A 24025-nucleotide genomic window follows, 5' to 3' on the forward strand; every position below is an offset into this window, starting at 1 on the left:
CCGGTGTGGAAGATGGTCTGGGCACCAAGTTTCTGAGCTCGGTGCCCATCATCCACGGTGAGCAGGGAGGTCTGAAGCAACTTCACGTCAGCGCAGCAGTTGCCTGGCGTCTCTGCAGGCTCCTGTCAGGGCGCTCCAGATGAGGGCGGCAGCTTCTCCGCGGCTCTGCCAGTGACCGTTGCATCCAGTGAGGTTGCAACAACTGGGAAGATGCCAGCTGTGGAACTGGCAGCTCCCTCCCAGGCGGGGCCAGCACATGTTCCACAGGCCAGAGGACGGCCGCCAAGGTCTTCGAGGCCAAAAGGACAGCAGAGTCAGCAGGCTGTCTCAGATGCCGCTCCCAGCAAGGGGTCAGCACCAAGACATAGCACCCGAAAACGTAAACATAAGGCACCTTAGGCACACCATGGGTTTATCACTGGTGCTTTTGAGCTGGTCTACAATGAGGTCTTTATGAGTTGGTGTGATGTTGACCTTTGTCATTTTGTTTTCTTAAGTTCCTTTTGTTGTAATATTAAATTCAGGCACGTCACCATGGCTGAGGGGGCCTCTTTTCTTCTGCAGGTGGATGGTTACCAATAATGTTATGAGTGATTTGTGGGACATTCAGCTTTATTGACAAGGCCCTTAATGTTCCTAACCAGGCAGATTTTGCACTCAGGTATTGAGTATGGAGCCTGCAGCCCAGGCTTGTCCTGGTGGTCAATATGTGGTGTGCTAGCTGAAGGTTCATTGGATTAAAGCCTTCCGGGTGTCCCTGCCTCCCTGGAGTATGTCCGGGTCAGTGTCTACCCCCTCAGCATTTCCCTGTGTGTGCTCATCCTCAGACTCACTGCTGGACTCATCGTGTGCAGCCGCAGCCACTGCGTCTACATCTTCATCTTCCACAGCGTCCCCCCTTTCCAGTGCAAGATTGTGGAGAGCGCAGCATGCAACCACTATCAGCGACACACGATCTGGGGGATACTGGAGTGCGCCCCCTGAGCGGTCCAGGCATCGGAAGCGCATTTTGAAAAGACCGATGGCTCTCTCCACCACAGCCCTTGTGGAGGCGTGGCTCCTATTGTAGCGCTGCTCAGCTTCTGTTCTTGGATGGCGGAGAGGCGTCATGAGCCACCTTCTGAGGGAATAGCCCTTGTCACCCAGCAGCCATCCATCCAGCCGGGCTAGAGCACTGAAGAGCCCTGGCACGTGGGAATGTCTGAGGATGTAGGCGTCGTGGGAGCTGCTGGGTACCTTGCACAGACTTGTAGAATCTGCATCCTGTGATCACACACTATCTGCACGTTCATGGAGTGGAAGCCCTTCCTGTTGGTGAAGGCACCAGGCTCACCTGCTGGCACCTTGATGGCCACATGTGTACAGTCTATTGCACCCTGGACGTGGGGGAAGCCAGCAATGACCACGAAGCCTCTGGCTCGCTGTGTCTGGCTTGCTTGGTCCCAACGGTAGTGGATGAGGGTCAATGCAAGCCTGAACGTCTGTAGCCTGCTTGACACAAGTGCAGACAGCTGATTGGGAGACACCGCAAAGATCACCCACCGATCCTTGGAAGGAGCCAGAGGCATAGAAGTTGAGGGCAGCTGTGACCCTTAGAGCCACTGGGATGGGGTGTACACCCACACAGTTCGCAGAGATCTCAGGCCCTATCATCTGACATATATATTTGACTGTCTCCCTTGAGAGACGGAGCCTCCTTCGGCACAGCACCTCAGACATATTGAGGTAACTGCTTCGTCGCCTGTAAACCCTGGCAGCAGGATAGCGGCGTCTTCTGCGGCCCCTTCCACCTTGGACTACCTCTTGGCCCTGCACCCCCTTGTGCCTGCACCCGTCCTCCCAAAGGTGGCTCCCCTGGAGGCTGAATGTGCACTTCTAGCCCTCCCTTCCTCCTCAGAGGAGATGCCGCTTGTGGAGAGTTCAACTCCCATTCCCAGGCTAAGGGAAGGCTTCCTGAAACCTGTAGGCCCAAAAAAGATTCCTCACTGCAGAGTGCTGACCTGAAGGTTGTGAGTGCAGTCCAAGCAGCTGGTATGCGTTTTGAAGTATTGCAGATCACACAGGCAAGTAGCAGTAACTTTGAAAATAAATATTTGACAGAGCACACTCGCGACCCCACTGACCCCTCTTATTCTGCCCGTGGGTGAGGTTTATACAAATGTAATCTACCCACCTTCCTGTTGCGCCCGTGTGCTGCTCTGAAGATCGCATGGGCACCGAAAAATCACCGTCGATCGGCGCCTCAAGGGTTTTATGTGGCCTGTTAATGGTGGGTGATCATTGGGTATCATCGTGTGCCTGCCCAATGAAATATCGCGAAGGCACGCCTGACGTCACCGCGCGTCATTTTACGCGTCGGCGTGCGGGTGCTGCCCCCGCATGCCAATGGGAAAATTCTGCCCCATGGCGGGAATGGGTGGAGCCGCCTGCCGCCTGCGATCATCTCCGCACCGCGATTTCACGCGGGCGGGCCAATTAAGGCCCACCCTGCGTGGAGCACAAGCGGTAGCGCTGAGCGGTACCTGTTCAGGCAGGGGGAGGAGGGGGAGCCGGGCCTAGCGCGCAGTTTGCGTTTGCGCGCGAAAGACCGCTTCAATCTCCGAGGCCCGGAGCTGCCTTGGGGAGATTGAAGTGTTTTTTAAAAAAACAAATAAAAACATGAAAAATTTAATGAAACATGTCCCCTCATGTGATTGTGTCACATGAGATGGGACATGTTTTTATTTTGAAAATAACAGTTTTATTTAAGTAGTATTAGTTTTAGGAAACCTCATTCCGCTTGTGGATGAGATTTCCTAAAAACATAAAGGCCGCTTGGCCTTTTTGCCTGCCCGCCAACTGTAAGGTTGGATGGGCAGTGTAAAATGCAACTTAATTATCTAGTTAATGGCCTTAATAGGCCTTTCAATTATCGGTGGGCAGGCAGCCAACTCCGGTGCATGCTCACCGAATGAAATATCGCGTGAGTTCGTGATGATGTCAGGACACATGCCCGACGTCATTGTGCGTCATTTTACGTTCCAGCGTGTTGGGCGCGCACCTGCACACCGAATGTAAAATCCTTCCCCATCTGTTTGGCTGCCTCTCTCACTTCCCTCCGCCTAACTCACCAGGCCAAACATCCCCTAAGTTTCCACCTACCCCAGCCTTGAACTTGTGTCTTTCCTTAGTGTGTCTTTCCCTAGTTTGTCTCCTATCTCCCTTCATGCCCTCCTTGAGCTCATCTTGGTCCATGAGACCCACTTCCTGCTGCCTTGACCCTATTCCTACCAAACTGCTGACTACCCAGCCTCCCTTCCTGTTGGTTAGTTGGTATTGCTAACAGTTCCAATTTCTCAAGTACTATCATCTCCTTCAAATCTGTCTTCATCACCCCTCTCCTCAAAAACCCTCCCTTGACCCCCCCTGTCCTTACAAAATACCGCCCGATCTCTAACCTCCCTTTTCTCACTAAAGTCCTTGAACATTTTTTTGCCTCCAAAATCTGTGGCCATCTTTCCCAGAACTCCATGTTTGAGCCTCTCCAATTAGATTTTCATCCCTATCACAGCACTGAAATGGCCCTTATAGGAAGTTACAAATGACATCCTATGTAACTGTGACCATGGTGAACTATCCTTCTTGTCCTCTACACAGCCTTTGACGTGGTCGGTCACAACATATTTCTCCAATACCTCTCCTCGCTCAGCTGGGTGGGACAGCGTTCATCTGATTCCATTCAGTCATAGCCAAAGAATTGCCTGCAATGGCTTCTCTTCCTGCTCCCACACTGTTACCTCTGGAGTGCCTTGCAAATCTATTCTTGGCCGTCTCCTACTTTTTTTTATCTACAGGCTGCCCCTCAGTGACATCCAGCTCTAAGTCACCACTACTTCTTTTGATCCTTCCACTGGTTCAGACTTGTCACACTGCTTGTCTGATATTCAATACTGGAAGAGGATAAATTTCCTCAATCTCAATCTCAATTTCATTCATTATCCATACGGAAATTCATTTTGGATAACATTGCTTGTTTATGATAAACAATTACATATTACTGAATAATAACAATAATAGAAAAAAAAGCAAAGTATTGGGGAAGAGAAATTATTTTAAATAGTCAGAAGATTGAAACCAGTGTCTTTGGTCTTCACCATAAATTCAGTTCCCTAACCAGAGGTGCATCCCTCCCTGGCAACTGTTTGAGGCAAAATCTGACTGTTTACAACCTTGGTGCTATGGGATGACTTTCTGACCATATATCTGCTCCATCATCAAGACTGTCTACTTCCGCCTCGATAACATTACCTGACTCTGCCCACCATTCACCCTCCACCACCCAACCCCTTGCAGCTCATCTGCTACAGTAACCCTCATCCATGCCTTTGTTACCTATACAAACACACGAATTAAGAGCAGGAGTAGGCCATTCAACCCCCTGAGCCTGCTCTGCCATTCAATACATTCATGGCTGATCTGATTCAACTTCACATTCTACCTGCATACCTCTAGATTTGAATATTATAATGCTTTCCTGGCTGACATCCCATCTTCCACCCCAACCAGCTCATCCAAAACTCTGCTGCCTGTAAATGACAAGGACCAAGTTCTATTCACCCATCATTCCTGAACTTGTTGACCTACATTGACTCCCAGACCAGCAATGCCTCAATTTTCTAGTTCTCATTTATGTTTACAAACCCTTTCATGGCCTTGCCCCTCCATATCTCTGTAATAAGCTCCAGCCCTAAAACCCTCCTGAGATCTTTGTGTTTCTCTGATTTTGGTCTCTGTGCACACTGATTTTCATTGTTCCATTATTGACAGCCATATCTTCAGCTACCTAGGCTCTACACTCTAGAATTCCCTCTCTGAACCTTTATGCCTCTCTACCACACTATCCTCCTTTATGACACCTCTTAAAGCTTGCCTCTTTGGCCAAGCTTTGGGTCACCTGTCCTAATATCATTTTATGTGTCATAGCATCAAGGTTTGTTTGAGAATGCCCCTGTGAAGAACCTTGGAATATTTTACTACTGTTACAATCCCCGTGGGGAAACATAAATCAAAATAACCAAATTTAATGAATGATCCCCCAAATTAAAAAATACCAACAAGATTTCACTTTTTGTAACTTTTACTTTAACACAAATCAGAGCCAACGTAAATTAAACAGGAATTAACAGGCAAATGATACTTCAAATAAAAAGGTAAATTCCACTTGAAACAATTAGGCAACAAAGATACATCTTACATAAACACAATTACCTGCATCACTCTCTGCAGGCATGTGACACTACATAGCTACAGAGCTCCACAATATACTATTCTTTTTTCAAGCAGGGTAGATCAGGAGTCCAATCCAACAACAGCTTTCATTTCTGAGTTTCATGGGTATGATCGTCATCAGCAAGGCACACTTCTACAAACCCTCTTTCCCTCAGGTCATGACAGTTCTGATGGTGTAGCTTTCCAGAGGTCCTTTTCAACCGACCAATGAGTAACACCCTAGTTCACAGTTTGGCCACTTCTGGGAAAACATCCAGCATCTCTGAGCTATTCACACAGCTTTCCAGGTTTTAGACCTTTCTATCCAGTTCGCACATTGCCTCCAAGAGCCTCTGCCTTCTTTTCTGCCAAACAGAAAAACTGACCTCTTCCTGAGAAAGATGTGCTTCTTGTCCTCAAAAGAATCTGCTGTATTCCTTTTTCGATCTGTTTGCTTTGTCTTTGTGTCTATATCAGTGTGAAACAAGCCTTCATCCTCAAGATCTCCTGCTTGTAGCTCTCCTTTGTGTCTGGCCACACAGCTTCTTCATTTTAAGTTCCTTCCTGTTAGCTTCCAGGTCAAGGATCACCAGGTCAAATGGCGCAGTATTTCTTATTATCCAAGAAAATTACAATTGATCCCTTCACAATTGATACAAACCCTTAACAGTCCTTCTCAAACATTCTTAAAAACAATTATAGACTCCAAAGACATTTTAAAGACTTCTATTCTGGGTTCTCAGCCAAGCATTCCTAATGAGGCTTGGCTTTGAGCCCAGAAATCCATTAGCCTAGTGAAACGCCTGAGCTCAGAGAAAACATTGCTTGATTGACGGCTCTGGCTTTCTGATCTATGCTGTCAATTTCACAATGTTTTCTTACACAAGATAAAATGGTTTCAAGTGCTTACAATTTAAGCAATTGAAACTTTCAAGGGTCTATATGGTTGACACTTTTAGTGGGCTGTAGTAAATAGGAGCTCTTTTTAAGAAAGGAAAGTTAGCAATGAAGGACTAAGTTTTTTTCACACATCCTACTGTCACTATATTCATTGGTTCTATACAGTGTATAATGGGTAAATGGGCATGGGAATGCCATTAATTTGCATGGGGAGCCATAGGGGTTGTTTGGGGGACATATCTTGGCATGGGTGGCATGATGGGGCATAGAGGTTGGTGGACATACTTTGGAATGGGAGCATGAGGGGCCGCAGGGGGTCAAGAATTCTGGAATCAGGTCATGGCTGCCATTTTTAAAGGGCTCCCAAGTCATCCCAATTCAGTGAAAGTCCAGCCCTTTACTCAGCTACTGTTTTACTAAGCTCTGGAATCATTTCTCCAGATCCCTGCAACTCACCATCATTTTCCCAACTTTCAAAATTTACCTTTTTAACTGTACCTTTGGTTACCACTTGGAACTTCTCCCCCACTTCTTTATCATAAGGTCATAAGGTGTCCCTTTTTATGTGTAAAGTCCTACATAAGTATAAGGTACTAAGGTTTGTGGTGACTCTCAACTTTCCAGGATACTACAGTACTTTTTAACCGCCATTTATTTGGCAATTCACACTGTTACAAGGGAAATATTTACCTGTTGGGTCTCTTATCTAATTCTGAGAGAGGACAGAGCAGGCATTTACTTAGAGGGCTGGGGTGAGGAAAAGCTGGCTGGTGTGCAATGATTCCTCTAAATTTTCTTCAAAATGCACAATTATTCCAATGTGTGGTTGCTATAAATTTCTTTGCGTAGCTGCACACCCATGTATGCGCACAGCTTAGACAGATCATTCATGGTAATTCCTGCCCCAACAACACCTCCCCCCACCCCCCCACCCCGCAACTGTTTGTCCCTTGTGGTGGGGCATGTTAGTCAGACAAACACTGCCACTATTACAACATTAATATCTGGTTCACATTCATCACTTTCCCAAAGATGCAGCTTTTCCATTAACAGTATTACATAGTGAGCAGGGAGTATTTTTAGATCTGGAATCTGGAATTCAAAAGAGATCTGGAATTTATGATCCATATTAATTATTTGGATGAAGGGATCAACTGTATTGTAAACAGATTTTCTGAAGGTACAAAAATAGTTAGGACAACAAAGCAAAGAGTCTGCAAAGTGATATAGATAGATTGAGTGAATAGGCAAACATTAGGCAGATGGAGTGGAATGTGAGAAAATGTGAGGTTGTCCACTTTGGCAGGAAGAATAGAAAAACAGAATATTATTTAAATGGGGAGAGACTGCAGAATGCTATGGTACAGAGGGATCTGGATGTCTTTGTATATAAATCATGAAAAGTTAGCATGCAGGTACAGCAAATAATTGGGAAGGCAAATGGAATGCTGGCTTTTGCTGCAAGGGAGATCAAGTATAAAAGTAGAAAAGTCATGCTACAACTGTACAGAGCATTGGTGAGACCACACTTTTGTCTGTATCTTTGGACTCCTTACTTAAGGAGGGATATACTTGCATTTGAAGTGGTCCAGAGATGGTTCACTAGGCTGATTCCTGGGATGAAGGGGTTGTCTTATGAGGAAAGGTTGAGCAGGTTGAGTCTATACTCATTGAAGTTTGGAAGAATGAGGGATGATCTTATTGAAAAAAACATACAAGATTCTGAGGGGCTTTGTTTTTTTTATTCTTTCATAGGATGTTGCTGCCCATCCTGTGAAAGAATGTTATTGGTAATAGGGTAGATGCTGAGATAATGTTTCCTCTTGTGGTGGGGTGGGGGGTGGGGGTGGTGGGGTTTGGTGGCGGGGGGGTATCTAGAACTAGGGAGGACAATTTAAAAGTGAGGTCCCCCATTTAAGACTGAGATAAGGAGATTTTTTTCTTTCTCTTAGGGTCATTAAGTCTTTGGAATTCTGTTCCACAGAGAGGAGTGAAAGTTGGGTTATTGAATATATTCAAGGCAGAGTTAGACAGATTTTTGATCAACAAGGGAGCCAAGGGTTATGGGGCCAAGCAGGAAAGTGGAGCTAAGGCCACATTCAGATCAACCATGATCTTATTGAATGGTGGAGCAGGCTTGAGGGGCCAAATGGCCTTCTCCCGCTCCTATTCTCTTATTTCTTATGTTGTTATGCAGGGATTAGAATTAAATAACAAAGCCAAATGTTTTGCTTTACAGTAAGGTACATAATGAATATCCAATATTATTTTCAACAATAAACCTTGCAATGCTCCTGTACTTGACATGCTTGAATAATCCTTTGTGCTTACATCACAGCGGGGTTGTAAAGCCTTTTGTTTGCATTTTCCATGCAGCGGAACCTTTTCCTTTTTAACATAGACACTTAAAAATTTATCACAAAACAATCTAAAGTTCATGAAAAAATGTTCACATTGTTTGATTAAAAAAAAAGAATTAACACTTCACGCTTGGCATACTCAGGACTACGACAGAAATATTATATTAGAAACGTTCCCCTCAGCCAGCAGCTGCTCAGACTTGATGGTAAGCTGTATCTACAACCTTTAGATAAGGCACTCAAAGTAGTTGAGTTATACGTAGGAGGGAGTTAATGGAGCCCAGTGATGGGAGTCAGGTGCGTCTGTAGACTAACAAAGCTTTAGTTTCCTAGTTTATGGCATTATGGGGAATTTCCTCAGGGCTTCTCCTGTTTGGCTGCAGAAACTGCAGTGACATTTCAGCCAAAATCCTGTTTAAACCAGCGGAGCAGAAGACCCAACGAAATTCATTCCCATTGTTTCAGTCTTTTGATTGGATTGGCGCTTTATAATCTGTGCTGGGGAGTGAATATTCCCAATTTGTAAAAGTAACCCAGAATACCGCATGTCTTGCTGCAGAAAATTAATAGCAGCACGTCTTAGGGGAAAAATCCAATATTTCCCATAAAATCAACATTCATTCAGACCACACATTTTTAATCAGCAACAGAAACAAAACACCCCATTAGCAGAATGGAGAATTATGATGGAAATTCACTCCCTGAAATGTATTATAAAGCAGGCAGTGACCTAGTTGTTGGGTTCTGACGACCAGCATAAACCGTTCTCATGCTTTAGGATATCATTTGAACCCATCAATTTGATTACAGCCTTGCAATTCACTGAGGGTGTCAATTATGCTCTGCTTGCATTCATTTATTATTCTGTTCTCAAATGTGTTGTAAAGAAATAGTATGGATTTCCTGGCTACCAATGACACCATTTGGGATTATCCTCACTGTTGGGCCACATCCCAGGAAAATGCCGCGTGGCGTTTTTATTGTACATATTCAGATTGGATCCTGGTGATGACAAGTGATATCATAGGCATAGTGGATAGTGTATAGAAAATTGCATTAATTTCTGAGAGACCCTGGTGACATTTTTTGAGCCATATCTTAAGTTTCATCAAAATTAGACTGCACTGTAAATGGAGACAACTTACGCACAAACCCTGTTCACAAAGCATTGCATTTACTGAATGTCATTTTTGAATGGTAAGAGGCTGCTTTCACGCTTATTTTTAATAGTGTGTCTCTAGTTTGCTAACTTATTCAGAGATTTTGTATGATGCATGTTTGACTAATTAGAGATTGCATTTGATTGCATCTATATACAATAGGGGTTATTAATATTCATAATTCTTTCATGCTACTTTGTTCAATACTGTGAAGTGTCTAAGATCAGAAAACTTCCATCCAATTGCTTGCACCTGCTGTATTAATCCAGTTCATATAGTTCCCAAGTGGTTTCCACAGATCCCAGCTCCTTTTCCTTGCTTGTTCAATTATCTGACAACCTCTTACCTCTTCTCATTTCTTCATTCCCTGCAGTTCAGTTGCTGGCTGGCTTGAATATTTCTTCATGGTCTAGCTGTACAATGTGTAAACTTCTTCTTGGTCTCTAGATGGACTTGCATTGAACATTCATAACACTCTCCTGGTATTTGCTATGTTTGGTGAATACCTCAATTGCTTGGTGGTTATGAGTCTCCACCCTGACATCCATCTACCACCTTTATCCATTTTCTATCAACCTCATTCAACCATCTCATGATATCTATCTTTCCTTTGCTTACTTGACTACTAACTATCTGACAATAGGTCAAAATTAAGACCTTCCTTAGCTCTGTCTTACTGTATTTATTGATTGCTTGCTGTGACACAGGATAGTTCTTCTTAGGGGCGCTTTACTGCATTAAAGGTACTAAAGTAAATGAAAACTGTTATTGTTCTCCTGACATATGGCTACTCTCCACATTCAGATAAAATTCAGACAGAGAAAGGCTTTCCTCATGGACAAACCATCCTATGCCATTATAACAGTTGGTGGAAGAGTTGGAACAGTAATGTGTCCAGGCCAGGAGGATCAGGCAGCATAGCTGAGGACAGTGGATCACCAGTTATGACCCTCCTCAGCACTTGGACAGGCCACACCTGGTCTATGAGGACCCCTCTGGACAGGTGCGCATTCTTTCCAGGGATGCCATAGGGCATCTCTCCCTACATCATGATGAAGGTTTGCAGAATCCCTGCACTCTCACAACTGTTTTCTCTGTGGCAATTACAGTGACATCAATCTTCACTATTTACAGCTCTGTTTCCTTCTACTCTGCTTCAAGATATCAGTACAACACTAACAGGGGAGCTGTCAATGCATGTAACCAACAGGTGATAGATGCCCTCTTTCATAGAGCTGCCAGATTTGTGCATGTCAGCAACACCTGACAGGCAGCAGAGCAACTTAACTGGATTCCCCAGGATACAGGGAGCCATGATGACAAGTTTAAGAAATGGAAGATGCCAACCAAGCAACCGCTGAAGGCCATCTATGATGCAAACCAGGCACTGTCGTTATTTACTGCCGCATGAGAAGGCATTTTCTGCAGGACGTCTTAAGCAAATAATTGACTGCAGTGGCAGAACCTCAGACTTACCGCCTTCTACATAAGCTACGAGTTGATGACAAGCATATTTCTTTGGCACAGAAGAGAATCATTACCTTTACAATGAAGTCCAGATGTACTGATTGTTCTATTTACTCTCATTCCTGATTTATCGTGATATTCATAAATAACACAGAAGTGCTAAGTATATTTCAAAGCAAACATTTATTTTATTGCAAGCTAATGGGCTGGAAGGTTGTGTGTGTAGGGTGATGTGGCCTGGGTTAAGGAGTGTTATGAGGTTTAATGACAGATGTGGGTGTGTGAGAAGATTAGAGTGGGGGAAGGTGTTTTGGGACTCTGCAAGGAAGTGGTATGAGTTAGGGACATTTTAGGCACATTTACCCAGGTGTTAGTGTGAAGGGTTAGTAGTTTGAATATTACTTTAAGAGTGCGAAAATGTGGTGCTGCATAGAGCAGGAGGGAGGAAAGAGTGAGTGTGGTGACATGCTACCCTTGCCTGCCCTTATCAGGTGTTCTTACTTCTTTCTGCACTGTTAATCAAATCAGGAGGGATGCTATGTCAATGCCAGCTTTTGCTGGCACCATGACTAATGTTGGTGTCCAGATTGGTGAAAGGAAGACCCAGGAGTGTAAGGTTCCTGTATTCTAGGTCTTGAAGGAGGACTTAGAGATCTTCATCAGGGAGGCTGGTTGTGTTTCTTGTACGTGAGGTGTTGCCTGGTGGGCACCTAAGTGGACATGAATGTGACAATCTGGACTGTTGGTGCTGGTGCCTAATGCCATCAAGTGATTTGGTGAGAATTGCCAGAAAAACCTCTTGTTGTACACCTTGCTGTTGAACAGGGTTCTGCTGCTCCTTGACTTCTGTGCAGTGCTTTTAAAAAATTAGGCCATTGTTGCACTGAAGTTTCCTGGCGAGGGAGGGGGTAATGCCAGCAAGTTACACGGGAACTCATTTTGACTTTGGATTAGCTGTTCATTGTGCATTTCTCCCAATTTTCATTTCCAAAATCCCCCAAATCCGAAATGTCCCCCGCAGGCTCTGCATTCAAGTTACATCAGAGTTTCACCAAAAATAATTCAATTAACTTCCCCCAGGAAACTTATGTGCAACCCCCTCTACTGGAGAAAGATGTAACTTTCCAGTGCAACAATGGTGTAATTGTCATTGAGGAAATTGAGAGCCTGTAAATTATATATTGTACTCATAAAGCTACAATGTAGTGTGTATAACAATTCTGCAGTAAACATTACATGGGTCTCTAAAGTTGTTTTCTGTAACATGTCCTGAAGAAGTATAGATATATATACTTCAATTTCTTAGGACAAAACAACATGAAAGAATATGTTGTCACAATTTCTTGCTGTTCCGCACACCTCACTTTCTAAGTTTCATTTAGAAACATTTTACAATATTCTACAACCACCAAATGGATTCAAATCTCAGCAATGGCTTAACTAATGTCATTAGGGTCAAAGTCAAAGTATTAGAATGCTGTACCATTTAGTGTCTTACAATTTGCATTAACTGTACCTACAAACTGGTAGAATTAAGAATGTCCTTTGTGTGATTTAAATAATGCAGTTCAATCTGGTGTGATGGGACCTGGCAGCAGGGAGATGGACAATGCACGATGCTCTGTGTCTCCTACTTCAGCATTCGCTATTGCCACAGCGGCAGCAGGACATGGGAGTCCACCAGCCGAAAACTCTGGAGTGCAGGAAAAGTTTAGACGAGTTTCTATGGGAGGTAAAGCTACCCTCTCCTATTCATTTTATATTCTTCAGTATGCCAATGGGTTGAAAATAACAATAGAAATTGTTGGAAGAGCAGAGCAGTCAGCCACTGCAAATGCCACATTTCTCTGTTTCTGTCTTCACTCACTGATGCCTGTCCGTAAACAGTGGTTTACATTTATACCCCCAATCTCCTACACTCTATTTTCTGCTCATGCTGTGGCTCCCTCTGTACTGAGGAGAGCGAAGGTGTCCTCTGCAAATTTCAGTCCCAGTTACCAAGACAGATCCTCACCTTTCCCCTTACCTTTCTTAAATTAACCTTTCCATCTTCGGTATCCTACCTTCTAAACTCAATACAACCTTTAAGAAAAGTATCTCATTTTCTTCCAGGACATACTAATACCTTCTGGTCTGAACATTGACTTCAAAATCTTCAGATCTTACTTACCTTACTGATTTTCTTGTGGGATTCTTCTATTCACATTCTCTCTTTCTTCCCTTCCATTTTTGCATCATGTTTAACTCTTTCATTTTACTAATGCTTGTTCGCATGTGTAACTTGGACGATCTCTTACAGTACATAATCTTTTACACTTCGAACTTGCATTTTATGGTGAGTTGTGCTGTTTGCATAATTGTCCAGGATGAGTTTCTGGACTCAGACCAACACTTGCTAGTTGCTTAATGAACAACAAGTGATCACTCTCCTTTGGCAGGGAAGTAGGAAAGCTTTCTTTGGGGGTGGACTTGACTCCAAGATGGCACACTTGGTGAAAAGGGATTGGAACTATTTATCATCTGCAGCAAACTTAATAACCTAATACTTGTGCCGTGCAAGATATGTTAGTGACTGGCTGTTTAACATGGCTGATTGCTGGACCTGAAGGAGACAACTACCACTGCAAATTGGGATGCCTCCCACATCACTTCAGACAAATGTCCCAATGGAGAAGCTTTTTGTCTTTATGGACTGTGAATGTAAGTGTATGTCATGTCACATCACTTTCCAAATATAATGATTGAATCCAAATTTCCCTTAATTTGCATATATTTCAAGTATCTATATCCCAGATGATGGACCAAATTTCCCTGTCTCTGGATTGTCCAAGACTGAGCCTATGACTGAGATGTGCATCAGGACCCCGCGGAAGTTCTGATGCACTGCCCTACGTGGGAATTGCTGGGAAGTTTCAACTTCTAATGGGCAATTCTCCTGCTCCCTGGGACCCTCCATGAACATCTCCATCTGAGCTAGAATCAGAGACTTCGGAGAGTTCCACAGTCCACAGTTCTTACCTGAATAGTTACCCAGGTTATGTTAAGAAGATTAAAACCTAGTCTAACATCTGGGTAACTCCACAACTGATCACCTCTGACCCTACGACTACCCCCCAACCCAATCTGACTACACTCCCAACCCCTTTACTACCCCCGACCTTTCCCAACCTGAATACTCTGCTGACTGGATCCAACTACCCCCCTGACCTCCGGACTGCCACCCGACCTCCCCTTTGACCGCCCACCATCCCCCTGGACCTGACCCAACTGCTCCCCAACCCATATACCAACTCACGCACCTATCACCTCACCCACCTACCCCATAACCCACCTTACCCACATTACCACTTACCTCCCCCACTTAACCACTCATCCATTCACTAACATTCAGACTGGACCTTTAAATTTACCATATGGCAGCTAGTGCCATAAAGAGGGCTTGTCCTGTCTTCCCCTGACTCTACTCCACTCTGACAGAGTCTCCAGAATGACACTGTGCTGCACATTTCTGTGGAAGCCAGGCTTGGAAGGTCCTAGAAGTAATGTGCAGCAGTGTCAGCACAGTGGCAACGCTACGATCATCGCTGCTGCTCAGAAGATCCGGGCTGATGTGTTCCAATCTATGATTTATGCATCAATAAGGCAATAGCTTTAAGAACAGTACTGTGCAAGCCACCTGGCTCACAAACTTTAAACAGAATAAACTAAATAATAAGAAATATAAAACAAAAATAAAAATACCTGGAAAAACTCGGCCGGTCTGATAGCATCTGCGGAGAGGAATACAGTTAACGTTTCGAGTCCGTATGACTCTTCAACAGAACTAAGGAAAAATAGAAGAGAGGTGAAATGTAAGCTGGTTTAATTAGGGGTGGGACAGGTAGAGCTGGATAGAGGGCCAGTGATAGGTGGAGATAGCCAAAAGATGTCATAGACAAAAGGACAAAGAGGTGTTGACGGTGGTGATATTAGCTGAGAAATGTGCTAATAGGTGACATTAAGGGTAGAAAGCAGGACGAGCAAGGTACAGAGAGCCCTAGTGGGTGGGTGGGGGGAAGGGATTGAAATAGGCTAAACGGTAGAGATAAAACAATGGATGGAAATACATTTAAAAATAACGGGCGGGATGAGGTTTCATGAAGGTATTTAAATTTTTATCCAATCTTTCTATAAAAGTTATGGACAAGTCCCAACTCAGGTGACAGTGTCACATGAGGGGACATGTCAGGGAAATTTTTTTATCATTTGTATTAAAAATTTTAATTCCGAGCCGATCTCCCTGAGACAGCACTTAGCCTCAGGGAGATTGGTGCGCTCTTTCACGTGCATGCGCGAAAGAGCGCACTCCCGGCTGAGGGAATTCCCCCCACCTGCACAGGGAGCGTGTAGCGCTTCCGAGCAGACATCACGCTGGGTGGGCCTGAATTGGCCCGCCCACGTAAAATGGCGATGCACCCCTGTTTGGGAGTGTCGATTGGAGGCGCGCCCACTCCCGCACACCCCCCCTCCCTAATGGGGGGGAAATTTTTCCCATGAGCACAAATAAAACTGAGATTATAAATTTCTTTGAGTTATATTTCCAGACCTTACATGTGCCTCATGAACAACTCTGCCCTAATGGTTAGAATGGTCTTAGATAGGAAAGCAGTAGGAAGAGAATCAGTGCTGTTATCTGTTAAGCTGCATGGTTTAAGCCTATTAAACTTCAGCAGTTCCTCACATTCAGATGGGAGGGTCTCTAAGTTTTGCCAAACAGAATCCAAGTTTTCTGGTCTTATTATAAGAAAGTCTGCTTATACTTATGTGTTTTTCTCAGTAGCCTCAGCAACAGCATGTTTCCATCACCACTTACATTCGATCAAACAAAAACTCATTAAACTTTAGAAATGTATTTATATGTATTGTTGCCTCTTTGCAAAAGCAGCTAGCATATCTGTACTCCTGACTCATACCTATTGTTCTTTCCCTCCACTTTGTTCTAGGCCTGTAAAGATGCGCTCTGCCCTGTATTACCAATGCTATGAAGGGTCCCACTCAAAATGTTAACTATCTATTCTATTTCAGATAATAAAAATAGAAAGTGCTGGAAAAACTCAGCAGGTCTGGCAGCATCTGTGGAGAGAGAAACAGAGTTAACATTTCAGGCCTATGACACTTCCCAGTTCTGATGAAAGGTCACAGATTGGAAATGTTGAGCAGGGTTTTCTAAGGCGGTGGGTGGGTAAGGGTAGCACTCCAGGATAACTTTGAGGCCCTTCCCACCTACTTGACTCCAGCTGCAGCCGCCACCCTTTCTGTGCAGCGGTTTCCCCTCCACAGCGGTTGTCCAGCAGATGTGGCCATTTTTTGTTCCAAATATGTTAAAAGTACTGAGGGCACCTCAAGTTGGAGGCACCGTCTCTCTCCCTTATCTGCAACTGCAGCTGCAGCTCCTTCAGTTCTGGTGGGCTTCCTATTATGTATCCAGATTTGAAAGCTGCCCTGCCTTCCTTAATTGAACGGCAAGTGTGCCTTAAGATGACTAATTAGCCAATTCTGCAAATATTAATGCCAATGCGGTGCAGGATCAGGACCCACATTGGTGGTAATGTTGGGGTGTTGACCCTGAATGGAAAACTCTGCCTGTTAACTCTGCGTCTCTCTTCATAGATGCTGCCAGACTTGCTGAGCATTTCCAGCATTTTCAGTTTTTATTATAGATTTCTAGCATCCGCAGTATTTTGCTTTTGTATTTTATCTCCGATGCCGATTGACTTATTGTGTATTTCCAGCATTTGTAGTTTCATATCAGATATTATTTACTGATAACCATTGACCGATACAGAAAAGGTGTAATTCCAAAATGCCTCAGTATTGAAAGTGAAATACAGACATGCTACACATAAAATCTGTAGGATGTGATCCTGGCTGTTACACCAGGGTTATGGCCACTGGTCCCTCCAGCATTGACCCTGTCAGAGTTTGCTGAGTCAGTGAGAAGCAGTCAGGTGGATGCAAACACCACTAAAGATCAAGGAGACTGCTTACATCAGTCATTCATGCTTATCCTGCCCAAAGACATTGGCCTTGTAAGAGGTTCCTTCCCTGCTGGAAATGGTAAAGGGCTGGCACAACCAGTCCCCTACAGTAGATTCGATCAAGCTGCTCCTGGAGTTACGGCAGGAGACTAATAGAACCATCATGGATTTTCGAGGATACTGTCTACATTTCATGACCTGCCTTTTAACAGTCTTTCATGAGCTATGGATACAGTCGGAGCAGTGGCTAATCCCAACAGGAACCCTGCCAGAATCCAAAAAGGCTGATGAAAGTGATGTCAGCCAAAGCAAAGAGCTGATTGGTAGGTAGTGGGTAAGATGTTTTTCTCCACTTTGAAACTACATTAAGGAAAGGTAAGAGTTTTAGCTTTTTTTGAAAAGAAAGAAACTTCAATAATTTTCTGCTTGGCTTAAATTTAGGGTAAGAGTATTTTAACTACTGGTATAGCAGGGGAGCTCAGTCTTGTGTGTTGCATGGCCTGCATTATGTGGGAAGTCTTAGACGCTCCTGGCAGTCTGACCACATCTTTAGGAAATGCCACTGGTTTGACCAGCTTGAACACCAAGTTTCGGAGCTTGAGCATTGGCTAGAGGCACAGCAGTGCATCCGTGAGGCTGAGAGTTACGTGGATAGCACATTTGTAAACATGGTCACCTCGCAGCTTAAGGAAGTGCAGTCAGAGAAGGAATGGGTGACCACCAGTCAGAAGAAGGGAGGTAGGCAGGTGGTCAGGAAAGCCCCAAAGTGCATCTCACTGAAGAACCATTTTTCTGTGTTGGAAAACGGTGAGAGTGACGGTTCCTCTGGGGAGTGCAGCCAAAACCCAGGTGCACAAGGTGGGAGGAGAAAGAGAGGAAGAGCAATAGTGGTAGGAGCCTTAATAGTGAGGGGTACAGACAGGCATTTCTGTGGCCGCAGACGTGCCTCCAGGATGGTGTGTTGCCTTCCTGGGACCAGGGTCAAGGATGTCACTGAATGGCTGCAGGGCATTCTGAAAGGGGAAGGCAAACAGTCAGAGATTGTGGTTCACATTGGTACCAACAACATAGGTAGAAAGAGGGGTGAGCTCCTCCAACAAGAATTTAGGGAGCTAGGTAGCAGATTGAAAAGCAGGATCTCAAAGGTTATAATTTCTGGATAACTCCTGGTGCCACATGCTAGTGAGTATAGGAATAGGCAGATAGAGCAGATGAATATGTGGCTGAAGAGTTGGTGCAGGAGGGAGGGCTTTAGATTCCTGGATCACTGGGTCAGTTTCTGGGGAAGGTGGGACCTGTACAAGCCCAAGGGGTTGCACCTGAACCAGAACGGGACCAATATCCTTGCGGGGGGTGGGGGGGGGGGGCGGGGGGGTTTGCTTCTGCTGTTAGTGGGGGTTTAAACTCATTTGGGAGAGAGATGGGATACAAAGTGGAGGTATAGTAGGGGTGATGTACAGACAAATATAGAAGAAAAACTAGTTTGGAAGGCAGAGCATAGAAAGTCAGGTTAAGGCAAAAGGGAGCATGGCAAGGCTGGATGGCATTTATTTTAGTGCAAGGAGTCTTGTGAGTGAGGCAGATGAGTTGAGGATGTTGATTAACACATGTGGATATGATATCATTGCTATCACGGAGACATTGTTGAGGGAAGGGCGGGACTGGCAGCTCAATACTCCAGGGCATAGAATCTTCAGGCGAGACATGGGAGGGGGATGCAAAAGAGGAGATGGTGTTGCAATACTGATCAAGGCGTCAATTACTGCAATAAGGAGGGATGATATCTTAGAAGGTTCCTCAAATGAGGCCATATGGGTAGAACTTAAAAACAAAAATGAGGCAATCACATTGCTGGGAGTGTACTATAGACTCCCCAAACAATCAGAGAAAGAAAGAAGGGCAGTTATGTGGGCAAATCTCAGAGAAGTGTAAAAATAATAGGGTAATAGGAGTAGGGGATTTCAACTTCCCCAATTTTAACTGGGATAGACAAAGTGTGAAAGGCTTAGAACGGGCAGAATTCTTAAAATGTTTCCAGGAGAGCTTTTTAAGCTATCACATAGAATGTCTGACAAGAGAGGGGGCGATGCTGGACCTAGTTTTAGGGAATGAAGCTGGGCAAGTGGTAGAAGTGTCAGTGGGAAAGCATTTCGGTGCTAGTGACCATAACTCAGTAATATTTAAGGTAGTTATGGAAAAGGACAAAGATGGACCGGAAATAAAAGTTCAGAATTGGGGGAAGGGCGATTTCAATATGATAAGACAGGATCTGGCCAAATTGGACTGGGAGCAGCCGCTTGTAGGAAAATCTAGATCAGACCAGTAGGAGTCATTCAAAAAGGAAATAGTGAGAGAGCAGGGCCAATATGTTCCCGTAAAGATGAAGGGTGGGACCAACAATCCAGAGAACCCTGGATGTCGAGGAAGGTACAGGATTGGATAAGGCTAAAAAGGGAAACTTATGCTAGATACCGAGGGTTCAAAACAGCAGAAGTCCTAGGCGAGTATAGAAAGTGCAGGGAGTTACTTAAAAAAGAAATTAGGAGAGCGAAGAGGGAACATGAAAAAACACTGACAGGTAAAATAAAGGAAAATCCAAAGGCGTTTTATAAGTATATTAGGGGCAAGAGGATAACCAAGGAAAGAGTGGGACCCATTAGGGACCAAAGTGGCAACCTGTGAGAGGAGCCAGAAGACATAGGTGAGGTTTTAAATGAGTACTTTGCATTTATATTCACTATAGAGAAGGACGATGTAGGTATAGAAATCAGGGAGGGGGACTGTGATATACTTGAACAAATTAACATTGAGAGGGAGGAGGTATTAGCAGTTTTAGCGGGCTTAAAAGTGGATAAATTCCCAGGTCCAGATAAGATGTATCCCAGAGAGGTAAGGGAGGAGATTGCAGAGGCCCTGACATTAATTTTCAAACCCCCTCTGGCCACAGGAGATGTGCCAGAGGACTGGAGGACAGCAAATGTGATATTATTCAAGAAGGGGGTATGGTTAAACCAGGGAACTATAGGCCAGTGGCTGGGATTTTTCGGCCCCATCAGGGGCAGGACCCACCTCAGGCGAGGCGGAGTCCCAGCCAGAAGTCTATTGACTTGCAGCAGGGCCGAAGATCCTGGCGGTGGGCAGGTGCGGAAAATCCTACCCAGTCAGTCTAACATCAGTGGTAAGGAAACTTTTGGAAAAAATTCTGAGGGACAGGATTAATCTCCACTTGGAGAGGCAGGGACTAATCAAGGATAGTCAGCATGGCTTTGCCAGGGAGAGATCATGTCTAACAAATTTGATTGCATTTTTTGAGAAGGTGATTAGATGCGTAGATGAGGGTAGCGTAGTTGATGTAGTCTACATGGACTTCAGTAAGGCTTTTGACAAGGTTTCCTATGGGAGACTGATCAAGAAGGTAAGAGCTCGTAGGATCCAGGGCAATTTGGATTCAAAATTGGCTTAGTGGCAGGAGGCAGAGGGTTGAAGGTTGTTTTTGCGACTGGAAGCCTGTGTCCAGTGGTGTACAGCAGGGTTTTGTGCTGGGTCCCTTCCTGTTTGTAGTGTACATTAATGATCTAGACATGAATGTAGGATGTATGATCAGTAAGTTCGCAGATGACACGAAAATTGGTGGTGTGGTGAATAGCCAGGAGGAAAGCCTTAGATTACAGGATGATATAGATGGGCTGGTCAGGTGGCCAGAACAGTGGCAAATGGAATTTAATCCTGAGAAGTGTGAGATGATGCCTTTTGGGAGGGCTAACACGGCAAGGGAGTACACGATGAATAGTAGGATCCTAGGAAGTACAAAGGATCAGAGGGACCTTGGTGTGCATGTCCATACATCCTTGAAGGCAGCAGGACAGGTCGAAAAGGTGGTTAAGAAGGCATATGGGCTAGTTGCCTTTATTAGTTGAGGCATTGAATACAAGAGCAGGGAGGTTATGATGGAACTGTATAAAGCATTAGTTAGGCTGCATCTGGAGTATTGTGTGCAATACTCTGGTTGCCACACTATAGGAAGGATGTGATTGCACTGGAGATGGTGCAGAGGAGATTGACCAGGATGTTGCCTGGGCTGGAGCGTTTCAGCTATGAAGAGGGGCTAGATAGACTGGAGCTGTTTTCCTTAGAGCAGAGAAGGCTAAAGGGGGACCTGACAGGGATGTACAAAATTATGAGGTGCATAGATAGGGTAGATAGGAAGAAACTTTTCCCCTTAGTGGAGGAGTCAATAACCGGGGGCATAGATTTAAGGTAAGGGGCAGGAGATTTAGAGGAGATTTGACAAAACTTTTTTCACCCAGAGGGTGGGGGATATCTGGAGGTCCCTGCCTGAAAGGGTGGCAGAGGTGGGAACTCTCACAACATTTAAGAAGTATTTAGACGAACACTTGAAACGCCATAGCATACAGGGCTATGGGCCAAGTGCTGAAAAATGGGATTAGAGTAGATAGGGGCTTGATGACCGGCATGGACACGATGGGCTGAAGGGCCTCTTTCTGTGCTGTAAAACTCTATGACTCTATCCGAATGCTATATATTGTTAGTCACAATTTGTCCAGTATGGTTATAGCATCTGATTTTGTGATAACTTACAAATACTGACAGCTCTTTCCAATCCTGATCTTCTGACCATTTCTAGCTGAACAGTGCACTGATAAGAATTGCTGTATCTTGTCGTATGTCATTGCTTAAGATTCTGAGTAACCTTTGCAGAAGAATATCATGACAATGCAACACACAAATGTGAGATCAAAAATTGTGTTGGCCTTTTTGAAGCCTCATTTTCTGAGGCATATGGGAATATTTCCAAAGGTTGCTCGGCGCAACAGAAATTGGCTGGCAAAATCCAGCAGATGGCATAATAAATGTGGAGGCAGGAATCTGAGTTTACAGGTTACTGCCAGAACAATGCAGCACTCAAATTTCCTATTTGATAGCTCATGACTTGGAAATGCTGCTGCATGATGTGGGTGTGAGGATAGTTGCTCTGTTTGCCACTTCAAGATACTGTTCCCAGCGGAAAGCAGGATAATAAACTTGACAGGGGGTCATGGTCAAGTTCAACATCAGTTACACTACCCACAAGACCTGGGGAGCAAAAGGCAAGTAAAAGGAACGTGCCTGTCTGCATGGGCCTTTTCCTGAATTGGCATGTATAAAGTAAGGAAGGACCATGCTGACTTTGGGCAGTGCCCTTACCACATGCTCAATAGAATGAGTTGAAATTCAGAATGATGAGTTCCTGGTGGCTTTCTGACAGGTCAGTAATCTGGGTGTTTTTAACTTCTCAACTGTCAGGCAGATAGTGTTAAAATCTTCCCCAAGACCAATTGCTAACCATGTGAACCCATAGGGCACACATTCACATATTTCCAAAGGGCTTCATGCAGGAAAACATTCTAACATAAATGAGCTGTAGATGTATACTAATTTGAGGACATGGATAATGGACAGTGGCTTCAGCCCATGCCTTTCACTGTGCATGTGTTCTTTCAATTAGTAACATGTCAAGACTATGGATAGTTCAGTTGCACAGCATCGATTTTTTTGGGTGATACTTGGTTGCTGAAGGATAAGTTTTGCTTTGTGGCATGCATGCACTTGGTCCATGTCTGAAGTACATATCATGCCATGTTGATTAGAATGTTCTGTAGCTGCCTCATTAGAATGCAAATGATCACAGCATAGCCTGTGATTCGTGCCGTCAATTTCCTTGGACAGCTAACCCAACTGTCCTTAAAGAAACTGCTAGAAGCTGCCATCAAAAGGATAAGTACAAAATGTTATATTTACCTGAAATTGTAACCAGGAGGAGCAGGTTGACTCCACATTAAAACTTCGTCTGCTGACAGCTCATACGATCGCCTTTCCTCTGATTGCTTCTATCCTCAACTTGTCTTACCTGTCACCCTTGCCTAGTGTCTCAGCTAGTCAGACACTCTCCAGGACTGCCAAGCTGCCTTTGAGGAATCTAGTCACTGGTATAACGTAGGCAAGTATGGTAGACATTTGTGCACAGCAAGGTCCCACACGCAGCTAATAAGATGAATGACCAGTTTTTTTCTGTTTTTGATGGTTTGGCTAATGTAGGGATGATGGCCAGAAGTCTTTTGCCATTTTTCAAATTATGTGGTGGTATCCATTGCATCCAGCTGAAATGGCACATGGAGGTTTCATTTTAATGGCCCATCTAAAAAATGGAATCTCTCCACCAAGCAGCATTGCCTCAGTCCTGCACTCAACTGTTGGACTAGATTATGTTAATCTTGTTGTTTTGCAGAACTCTTGGAAGGAGTTTACTGTCAGCTTCTTTGTGATTAATTATGAAACTGCTGCTTTTCGCTCCATGAATCTGAAAATAGATTTAACACTTGGGGAAAAAAAATCCCAATAGAATTTTAGAATACTTTCTTTCTACCCCTTCTTATTGGGACTGCTTGCAGCTTTCCTTTAACATCTAGCTAGAATGGACAGAAAATCTTCTGGACAAGACCTCTGCCCAAACATCGGAATGGGAAATTGGCCTGCCAATGACCTTCGTTACATGCTACATAAATTCTTAGCAGGGCTAAGAATTATTTAAAAGGGGATTAAGAGTGATTGGCATATGTGATCAGCACTAATGGAAATCTGCACAGAGTACATTTTCAACATAACTGCTGAGATTGTTAGCCATGCTGTTTCTCGGTTCCAGTATGTGGAGATCCCGCCATCATGTGCAATGCTACCTGGCAGAAAAAAGACCACCAATTTCTGTCAAATGGAACTTGTTTACATATTTGGGGCATGGTACAAATATGGAAGCTCGTACCCTTCGACACAGAAAATAGATCACAGCATTGTAAAATGTAAATGCATGGGGATCGAG

The 24025-nt window shown here is 44.3% G+C and overlaps 1 protein-coding gene across 1 annotated transcript in view; it reads left to right on the top strand.

Moving 5' to 3' along the window:
* rasgrf2b (Ras protein-specific guanine nucleotide-releasing factor 2b) overlaps positions 1-24025 on the top strand; it is a 266898-nt gene that overhangs the window by 169449 nt on the left and 73424 nt on the right. The window contains exon 16 of the mRNA XM_078564491.1: positions 12702-12866. Within this exon, the coding sequence (XP_078420617.1) occupies positions 12702-12866 (165 nt within the window). The remainder of the gene's footprint in view (positions 1-12701; positions 12867-24025) is intronic.

This window comes from Cetorhinus maximus, chromosome 2, assembly GCF_964194155.1.
Source record: "Cetorhinus maximus chromosome 2, sCetMax3.hap1.1, whole genome shotgun sequence".
Taxonomy (NCBI): domain Eukaryota; kingdom Metazoa; phylum Chordata; class Chondrichthyes; order Lamniformes; family Cetorhinidae; genus Cetorhinus; species Cetorhinus maximus.